This window comes from Primulina tabacum, chromosome 14 (assembly GCF_025594145.1).
Source record: "Primulina tabacum isolate GXHZ01 chromosome 14, ASM2559414v2, whole genome shotgun sequence".
Taxonomy (NCBI): Eukaryota; Viridiplantae; Streptophyta; class Magnoliopsida; order Lamiales; family Gesneriaceae; genus Primulina; species Primulina tabacum.
In genome coordinates, this window is record NC_134563.1 from 4354063 (window position 1) to 4364377 (window position 10315).

The 10315-nt window shown below is 37.9% G+C and overlaps 1 protein-coding gene and 1 pseudogene across 2 annotated transcripts; one reads left to right on the top strand and one right to left on the bottom strand.

The window, feature by feature from the left end:
• Positions 1-239: 239 nt before the first annotated feature.
• On the top strand, positions 240-4200 carry LOC142524862 (beta-arabinofuranosyltransferase RAY1). Of its 2 annotated transcripts, XM_075629004.1 has the most exons (7): positions 240-423; positions 514-609; positions 744-818; positions 1116-1368; positions 1447-2190; positions 2366-2612; positions 2695-4200. In XM_075629004.1, exons 2-7 carry the CDS (start codon positions 578-580, stop codon positions 3138-3140), a joined length of 1797 nt encoding a protein of 598 aa, XP_075485119.1. In that variant the 5' UTR covers positions 240-423; positions 514-577; the 3' UTR covers positions 3141-4200. The 2 variants fall into 2 exon arrangements, with proteins under 2 accessions (XP_075485119.1, XP_075485118.1); XM_075629003.1 differs by having other exon boundaries at positions 514-818.
• LOC142523697 (inorganic phosphate transporter 2-1, chloroplastic-like) lies at positions 4174-6296 on the bottom strand (annotated as a pseudogene).
• Between the last annotated feature and the right edge of the window lie 4019 nt (positions 6297-10315).

The following is a 10315-nucleotide window of genomic DNA, read 5'->3' on the forward strand; positions in this document are numbered from 1 at the left end:
TTTGAAAAAACTGTGATCCCCACATAGGGATGATAGGTCGCATGCTTTGAGCGGCATTTTTGGGTTAGGTCGATGCTACATGTGGGGCAGTGTCCTCACATGATTTGGATGGACAATATTTACACACATACATTGATTTTAAAAAAATCAGTGGACCCATATATGTATGGCTAAATTTGGCCTCTTGATTCTATCATGAGGATAGTGCCCCTACACGTAGTATGAAATGAACCCATTTTTGGTGGCTAAAGGTGGAGGCTGTGGCGTTTCCACTCTCCCCCATTACCCATTTTCCGTTGACTAAACACGTAAAAGCTGTGTTAGGAAGAGCAAGCTCGCTTCACTTCATTCATACATTTCTAAAAAGTAACAGTAATGGAAGCTCGCTTTTCTATACTCTTCTCCAGTTTCTACTACAAGAAGGTGAAAAAGACTCAAACTTTACAGCTCCCTTGGTTTTGATTAAGTTCACGTTGTGTGGTGGTCAAATGTTGAGTTTTTCTGATATCGCAGGCTTTGAAAAGTGGGCTGTGGCTTGTTTGGCTTTGTGGGATTTTCTTGATCTGTGTATCCTTCTATGCCACCCTGTTGTTGCCCAAGAAACAGAAGGTTTTTTACGACGGCCCCAAGATTACTCTTTTTACTGCACCGCGGCCTTTCACTGGTTTAATAGGTGAAAGGCAGGCTCTTGCTGTGAGATCATGGCTGGGTTTATCTGAAAATATTGATGTTGTTCTTTTCAGCCAAGATCCTTCTGTTTTCGCCCTTGCGGAATCATTGGGATCCAGGGTCTTAGTGGAGCCTAATATTGACTTCACGTGAGTCTTCTCGTTTTTTTTCCCGAGTAATGTTGATTAAGGTTCTTGTGTTATGGTCTGGAGTTGTTAATTTGTTTTTTTTTCTTTAAATAACTTGAATTCTTGTGGGTCAGTCACGTTTCGGAATGTCTGAATATTTTAACATTATAAAGAACGAAATCTTGTTTTGATGATAGTAATTCGGGCTAAAAGTATGATGCGTAATATGCTGCGCCAAGATTATAATTCTGATATTGACTTTGATTTTCCTTAGATAATGGTGCAATTTGCTCAAAACTTGTCCTTTATTCTGTATAGGTTCTTGGGTACACCATTTTTTCATTCCATGGTTGCGAGATCCCTGGCATCATCATCAGATGTTTCTGTACTGGTAGATCCTGATGCAATTATCTTATGGGACTTTGTTTCCACTTTGAATTATGCCCACAAGCTCGACGAAGACTGGCTCCTCATTGCCGCAACACAAAATATTTCCCATTTCCCTTTTCATTTGGATTCCGGTGGGAGAAGGTGGCTGACAGATGATGGTAAACATATTGGAATAAAAGAAGTATGAGGAAATTGGGTTCATTTTTGGTCTTGATCAGGCATGAGTGATTTATACTAATGTTTTATCCTCAATCATCAGTTGCAGGAGTTTCTTTCTCAGAGGTCGTGTGGAAAGCTATTTGGAGAAAGAATGATTATCGCATGGAATAACGGGGATTTGCCTCTTCACAAGGGCATCCTTCCACCGTTTTTGTATGGCAAAGGACTCCACAATCAGTGGCTCATTACCGAGGCCATGAACTCTGATTTTAGGCTTGTAATCGATGCTAGTTCGACTATTTCAAGTTTTTACCTCAACGAACTTCACCAAGAAAGTTACATATCGAGTAGAAGTTGGGAACTACATGGCAATTCCCTTCTGGGAATGCTTTATGGATCATTTTCTTTTAGCAAAGCTAACTATTCAAGTGTGCTCATGCTATTTGAGTACGGAGGACACTATCTTTTTGTTAATAAAAACCAACACATTGCTTATAAACTGGGTTATAAACCATCATTGAACTTGTGGAAAAAAGGCATATCTCTGTCTCAAATGGAAGAGGAAATACAGGGTTGTCTTGATTCAATAAAATCACTCGAAGAAACTGAAGGACGCCTAGCGAATGAGCAGTCAAGATCGTGGAACTCAATTACACTGTCATTCTCTCTTGAAAATCTTCTGTCGATTCGTGCTGATCAGAACAAGATAATTGTACTAGGTGTTGCTGGATATAGTTACAAAGATATGCTAATGAGCTGGGTGTGCAGGCTTCGCCACCTCCAATTGTCAAATTTCTTGGTCTGTGCTCTGGATACCGAAATATATGAGTTCTCCATCATGCAGGTGACCTTCAATTAATATCGATACCTCGAAAGAAAGTTTTATGCTCAGGAATATTAGAAATCCAATTAACTTCTTGGGCTTTAAGTTGTCTTGAACTTTTATAAGAGTCATTTTCCAAAATTTCCATGATATTAGATATTGTTATATTGACATTTTCTGATGTATACAATGCTAGGGCCTCCCAGTGATCAAGTTTTTAAATCCTCCAACCAACATCAGCTTCGATGACTGCCATTTTGGGACCGAATGTTTTCGGAAAGTAACAAAAGTCAAGTCAAGAATGGTTTTACAGATATTAAAACTTGGTTATAATGTACTATTAAGCGATGTGGATGTGTACTGGTTTGAGAATCCATTGCCCTATCTTAGGTCTTTTGGTCCCGCTGTTCTTGTGGTCCAGTCCGATGAATATAACACTGCAGGTAACGAAATAATGGGAAAATGAACTTTGAGAGATCCGAATCTTATGTTTCTTAGCCATTCAAACATGTTATCTTCTTGCAGGGCCAATAAACTTACCTCGACGCCTTAACTCTGGTTTCTATTATGCTCATTCGGACACTATTACCATCAAGGCATTGGAGAAGGTAGTGAAGCATGCAGCTAACTCCAATTTCTCTGAACAACCGAGTTTCTACGACACATTATGTGGTGAAGGTGGGTCCAACAGATTAGATGATAACCAATGCGTGGAGCCTGAAACAAATTTGTTGGTTCATTTCTTGAACAGAGACCTCTTTCCAAATGGTGCATATGGAGGCCTCTGGGAGGAAAAAGATATAAAGAATATATGCACGGATAAAGGTTGTCTCATCCTTCATAACAACTGGATTAGTGGAAGAAAGAAGAAGCTGGAACGGCAGGTATTATCAGGGCTTTGGGAGTACGATATCAACACTCGAATGTGTTTGCAAACCTGGCAAAGAAATGACATCCCAGGTTATTTTTAGCAACATCGTGGATGCTTTTGTAAGTTTGATTCCTGATTTTTGTTATCAACGTAGGAGGAGAAACCGAGAAACTACTTTTGTCTGATACTCTGTCAGCTCTGAGATTTGGACTTGTCATTGGACCCTTCGATAAAATTCTGAATAAGCATAGCCCTTCAAGAAAAAAACAAAAGGGATTTTTGCCATCAACAAAGCTTTACTAATTTTGAGATGCTAGAGGCCCAAGAAAGTTCCCGACTTTAATAATTATAAGCATGCACTATGCACAAAATTCTGCAAGGGCCTTCGTGATGCTGAAGAGATGTTCTCGTGTTTATGGGCTAGTTCCGTCAAAGCAAACAATTCCAAAAGAAGAGAGGAGCTGCAAGATGAAACTATTTCATTCAGTGCAAGCACACAACTCAAAGCTCATTTCCGTTCGAATAGTTCATGCTGGTGGTCGAATAGAAATGTATCAAAGTGCAGTCTCTGCCTCGACCGTGATTCGGAAATATCCAGGTATGTGTATTACTAGGCCTAACGTCTTCAAGCGTCCCTATGAATCCCTTTTATCAGCTGATGATATGCTGTTACCCGGGCATAAATACTATGTGATTCGGTCTACTACCGTGGAGAAATTGATGCGTAGATTCTCACAAAAAGGGAGAATTAATGAAACGGATGGGAGTAGCGTGTCAATCTTGAAATGGAAAGAGGTTGAAGATGTTGGAGATGATTGGTTAGAAGAATCAATAGGTTCTGCTAGGGACTTCTATATCTGTAAAGACACTTGGTCAAGTAGTGTCGTCAAAAAAAATGTGAAGAGGAGACCATTTGTACCACCAATCCAAAGGCCGAAATGGAAGGAGCCTGAATGGGAGCCAAGTCTAAATTCTATACAAGAGATATCTCCATAAATCTCTTTTGCTGGCTTGATACTCAGAACAAAAAGCACTGCGGTATTTGTGGAATGATCCGTTCGGTATTTCTTCTGTAATAGTTTCCTTCAAACTTGTATTGGATGCACCTGTAAAAGAATTGGAATCAAACAAGATGAAAATAATGGAAATTTTAGATTGAACATCAAATGAATGATATAGTTACTGGTGACGACATAATTCAAATATTTTTAGTTTTCCAGCGTGCAATAAACCCAAAATGTTTAAAATCTTGTAATATACAGTTAAAGTACAAAAGATAAAACCTTGGTCAAGATCCAAGTGTAAATGACAGCAAATGTTGCACCCGCGGGAATTGTCACAGCCCAAGCAGTGACAATCTCCCTCACCGTCTCAGCTCGTACGCTGTTAAGCCCTCTAGCAAATCCTACCCCCATCACTGCCCCCACCAGAGTATGAGTAGCAGAAATAGGTAGCCCCAGTTTCGATGCCCCTAAAACCACGGATGCTGCCGCAAATTCAGCAGCAAATCCTCGAGTTGGAGTTCTGTAATTTTCTTCCCAATAGTAGCGATAACTCGGTATCCCCAAATCACGAGCCCTGCAACAATCCCAAATCCACCCCATGCTAGAATATCATTAGGAATCACAATCTCAGTCCCACTGAAGCCACCTTGGAGAATGGACAGAGCCGCGGCCAAAGGGCCAATGGCATTGGACACGTCATTTCCTCCATGTGCAAATGACATGAAGCAGGCTGATAAAATCTGCTTGTAGCCAAATACTCCATAAACTATTTCTAATTGGGTGCCTGTAGGGCCAGCTATATCGGATAGAAAGCCAATATTACTAAATATAATTAATTATATACCCAAAATTGAACTGAACTGCATCTGTTTTAATGAATTTTGAAAAACAACACTATCTATTCAAAGCAATTTAAAGTGCACCTGCAGCCAAGTACCAGCAGCAGCCAAACAAGAAAGCAAACCAGCAAAGAGTAAAGCATCCTTTCCTTGGAAAACATTGGCAACGAGAATCCCCTTTTGTCTTCCTCCCTGTTGATGTCTTCGTTGTAGCCTTCTGTTCACTTCTTCCACGTAGTCCTCTGTTCTCTTCCTTCTCTGTTGTTCACTTCTTCCACGTCTCTACTCTCCTCTTTCTGCCCCTTTCTGTTCACTTCGATTCTCTTTCCTTTCTTCTCTCTTTTCAAATACATCTCTCTTCTTTTCTCTCACTGTTCACATCTCTGTGGTTTTTTTCTCCTTTTTTGCGCCTCCTCTTTGTTTTTTTCCTTTCTTCTCTCTTCTGCGCTGCTTTTGTTTTTCTATTTGTGCCTCCCTTCTTGCTGCTCACGTTTCGCCGTTTTTATATTTTTTCATGGGCCTAATCCTCCAACTCTTTGAAGCCCGTCTCATTTTTAAACATTGTAGATAAGATTGTATAGATTTTATTTATCAAAATCTGCACATATTTTTTTCCAAAATTTCAATATTCTCAAGATAATAAAATATAAAATATATTTTATTTCATTTCTTTTAGTATTTCGTTTCCGTTTGAAATTTTGTTAAATCATATTATCTCTCAAATTAGGTTTTTTTTCTTCTTTTATTCAAATCTACAAATATTATAAAACTATTTCAGATAAATACATAATTAAGGATAATAATTACAAATAAGCACAAATATTATAAAATAAAATCCCTAAAATCTCTATAAGATTTGAGCTTATCAGCTATGCACATTGATATAGCAGAGGCTGTTCTAGAAGATATATTGAAGGCCAGCGCCATTCTAGACAAATCATCTTCTGAATTTTCTGTTTCCTCGAGATGATGCCCTTTTCCTTGTACAAAAACTCCATTTTCACCACTTTCCGATTCCGCAAAAGAGGATAAGGTCGCAAAAGGGCGTCTCAAAAGTGTGAATGGATTCCTTAATCTTGATATCTGATGCTTTATAACAAGAAAATCCTTTTTGGGGCACTGAGTTTCACTTGAAAAAACACAATATTTGTGCCTTGGGACATAAAGGCGAGAATTGTGAATTAATAATGCTTGTGAAGTGGTGTTTCTGTTCCAAGACAAACAGTAGGAAGAAGTCATGACTAAAAGGTGTTACAAAGGGATGAAAAACTCAATAGAGGACCGAATATTTGAGGGAATTATTCAGTTTGATTCTCCGCCATGGAATGTAGAGGACGACTGTGAATGCTTGATACTACATTCTCTTGATTTTTTTGCTTTTTTTTGGCCATTTTCTTTTTGGCTTGGTAGATGGTGCTCTGTGCCGTCCACCCGTCATGTGCGAATCATAAGCACTCACTCATGTATCTACTTATATGAAAGCGGGAATAAATTTTCCTTGGCCAGTTTTGGTACGGTTACTGATTAAAAGCAAAAACACGCGTCGTACGTTTCTTTCTCCAACAATCAAGAGTTTGTGCTGTCAATAGGAGGCTAATCGGTTCTGCCCACCTCTTTCTTCTTTTTCACCTGTATCTTTTTGCTTTCCTTTTTCTCCGGTTGTTGCATTTGTTGTTCGGAATTTTTTGATTCTCTATCTGCTTGTGCTCATTCCTCCTTGAAATTTTCGTTTACCGTTTGATCTTCTCGCCCGAGAGCTATAAAACGTCAACAGGTGAGTGTTCCCCTTCGTTCTCTTTGATTATGATGTTCTTCATGTGTTTTTTTCCCTCTCGTAGCTATATTAATCGTGTTGGGAAGTGTCACTCGGTAACCCGGAATGACTTATTTTGACGTCGTTCCCACGGTTTCTTTGTAGAGGTCCCTTGGTTTTTTTTTTTCGCTCGAGCGGAGAGCCCTTGCTTTTCCTTTGTTATAGATCAGATGTGTGTTCCCCTCCATTCTGTTCGGCCCTGTTATAGTAATCGTTTTAAGAAGTTTTTCCCGTCCCCCGTCCGCCTTATTTTGGTGTCGTTTTCCCCGTGTCTTTGTAGAGGTCCTTGGTTTTTCCCTTGTTAGAGCGGAGAGCTATTGGTTTTTTCTTGTTGCGAATTTTGTTTTTTAACTGAAGTACTAAAGGAAATAATTTGGTACATCTTTGCCTAGACAATTAAAGGTTTTTTTGAAATTTCTTTGGGTTGATATGTTTCTCGTTCTTTATTAACTACGAACCTACTTTGTTTTAGTTTTTGTTTGCCTTTGTTTTGGGGATGTGGATGCCATTACTGATCGCTAAAATAGGCTGTTGTTCTGTTCCTGTATAGATTTATTTTGATTTTGCTATATAGAAACAATTTGCGATCAATAAGAAGCTTCAATAACTTAAAACTATGGCGAGCTCGTCCTCTCGTACTGCATACAAGTTCGATCTTTATTTACAATTTTATAAGTGTACCTTTAGTATTCTTGGTTTTTAACTATATACGTGGTTTTTTTTAATCTTCATTAGCGTCGACAGATTTTAACTATTAGCTTTTGTGGCGTCAAACTATATGTTAAAGCTCATTCTTGTGTGTTTCGGTTTTTTAAAAAAAGTGTTATATCTAGCATTAGTTAAAAATAACATATACCAGTAAACCAAGTAATATTAAAATTAGTTATTTTGAACTACTTGCTATTATAAAATAACAATGATGCCGCGACAAAGAAAAGATAATACAACAGAAATCAACAAGACTAAAAACTCTCATAAACGAAAATATAAAAGCTTAGAAGATCGTAGGCTGCAAAAAAATATGCGTCGAAACCAAAAAATAAAGCATGTACTTCACAGAGACTTGATGTAAAAAAAAAAACTAAGGCTGACCCATTGATGTATATAGCGAGTACTCCAGATGTACTACCTAATATGGTGCATTGTAAATTTTGCGGTGAAACGCGCATATATGCTGAACCACCAATATTTTGTTGTTCGTTAGGAGAAATAAATCTTTTACCTTCAGAAATGTCTACTGACTTAGTACAACAATATGTTGGTAATGTTGATGATGCAAAAGAGTTCAACACATGTATTCGTAGCTACAATAACAATGGGAGTACATTGTGATACATTTTTTTGCTAAAAGAAATGCTGGTATTTATACATTCCGTGTAAAGTCAGCTTTATCATTTTATTGGCCAATTAATACCGTCAGGCAATGAAACCCCCAAAAATCTACAACTATATTTCTTTGATACTGAACATGAACTATCTAACCGTCTGGGCATTAACTCAAAATTTAAGGAAACTCTTACACAGAAATTAGTTTATATCTTATCGAAAAACCCATATGGAAATTTTTCTCGTGGTCTGAATAGTGTTGACAACTTAGACGAATATAAAATTGCTTTGCAAGCTGATCATGTTACTGACCAAAGAGTTTTTAACAGACCTACTGTGTCTCAGGTTGTTGGAATATGGTTAGAATCTAGCGATGAAAATAAAAAAAACAGGCCAACATATACAAGTATATCCAAAAAACAGTTGCCCCCAAATAATTAAACACTACTTCGGTTGTTGTGATCCTTTGCAATACCCTCTTATATTTCCAAATGGAGAATCTGGTTGGCATCGAAACATTAAAAGATTATATAAAAAAAATTGCATCCTAGACCAACTTGTGACGGTGAAAACACCAAGTTCAATTGAGCAGATTCAGTTGGGCAAGTTCAGTTGAGCAGGTTCACTTTACCAGTTGAGTAAAACTGAACTTGTTAGAATGTTTTATGTTCGCAATCTTGATTTTGATGTTAACAAAATTTTTTATTTTGTTTCTAATGATTTTATCTAAGTGCGCAGAAACTAGAACTGATTAGGATTCAAACTGATCAGTTATCGAGCCAAAACTGAAGCTATCATGACGCAAGCTGAAAGCGTCAACTGATCGTCCAAACTAAATCAGTTCAACTGATATATCGAAGACCAGTTCAACTGATTGTCCAGCTGATAAGTAGTCTAGCAGAAGACCTTCAGAAGCCCGACCAGCTGATGAAGAGCTCAACTGATGAAGAGTTCAGCTGACCAGTTCAACTGAAGCAGCGAAATCAGTTCAGCGACGAGCCAACTAATTTCACCGAACCAGCTCAAGATCAGTTCAACTGACCACTTCAGAACATCAGTTAGGTGTGCTCACTGAGGAAAGGTTTTGTCCAGTTAAAGGATAATAATAGACGTTGCAGCAGTGCTTAAAGCCAAAACGTTCCATAATGGTTGTCGGAAATTACAGACACATTTCGAGGAACAAATTCAAACTACAACGTTCATATTTGATGAGTCTTATGTATGGTCACATTGCCTCTATAAATACCAGACCAAGATCATCAATATACAAGTGTGTGGAAAATACACAAGTGTGTGAAGATCAGAAAAGAAGAGAAAAATAGGGCATGCCAACTGCTTAGTCTAGAAGCAAAGTTCTCAGTGTGTGAGAACACTTTTCGTGTTGTATTCATAGATCAGTTCTCACACACCATCACTCACAAATACAGAAAATTGAGCGTACTGATAAGTTGAGTGAGTCTTACATAAATACGTAAAACTTGTGTATATAGTCTTTAACACATAGACGTTAAACAAGTGTTGGCTGAAAGGTGCTGAGGTACTGCCTTCATTCTAGGCTAGGATTTCAGTTAGGTAGTAGAGTAAGTCCTAAGCTGAGTGGGTTTGTACAATACTTTGTATAAATCAAAGTCTTCTAATGGAACCTACCCGAGGTAGTAAAAGGGGTGACGTAGGAGCAGTTGAAGTCTCCGAACATCCATAAACATATCTTTTGTTATTAACTGTTTAACTATTGTTTTCAAACTGATTTGATCAGTTCGAGCTGTTATCAGTTCAGTTCTCACCATAACTGAACTGATATATGCAAGAACTGATCCCCCTTATATCAGTTAATCAGTTTACACAAGTTAAAAGCTTTAAACTGATTAGCTTTCTTAATGAAGGATTGTTTCGAGAATTTTCCGCTTGGTTTATAATCAAATTCGATCTAATTCATCGGTGTTTACATTCTTAGAACACGAGCTATTTCAGATCATTGAGAATATTGTGTTAGAAGCACCTTCAAAGGTGTCTGAACCGATCCATCAGAACCAGTTGATCGTACCAGAACTGATCAAGTTGAGCAGACCAGAACCGAACCAATTGAGCAGTTGACCAGTTGAGAAAAATTGAACCAGTTGACCAGTTTAGGATTGAGAAAATGTTCAGCAAGACAAATTTGATCATTGCAATTTCAGAAACAGTACAAAAATTTTTCAAAAGGTCATTTTCTTGTATCTAACATATATATCATTAGTGGGGCTTATAAATACAACATATTAAGATCAAACAAAGGCTTTTGAAAGGGATTCAA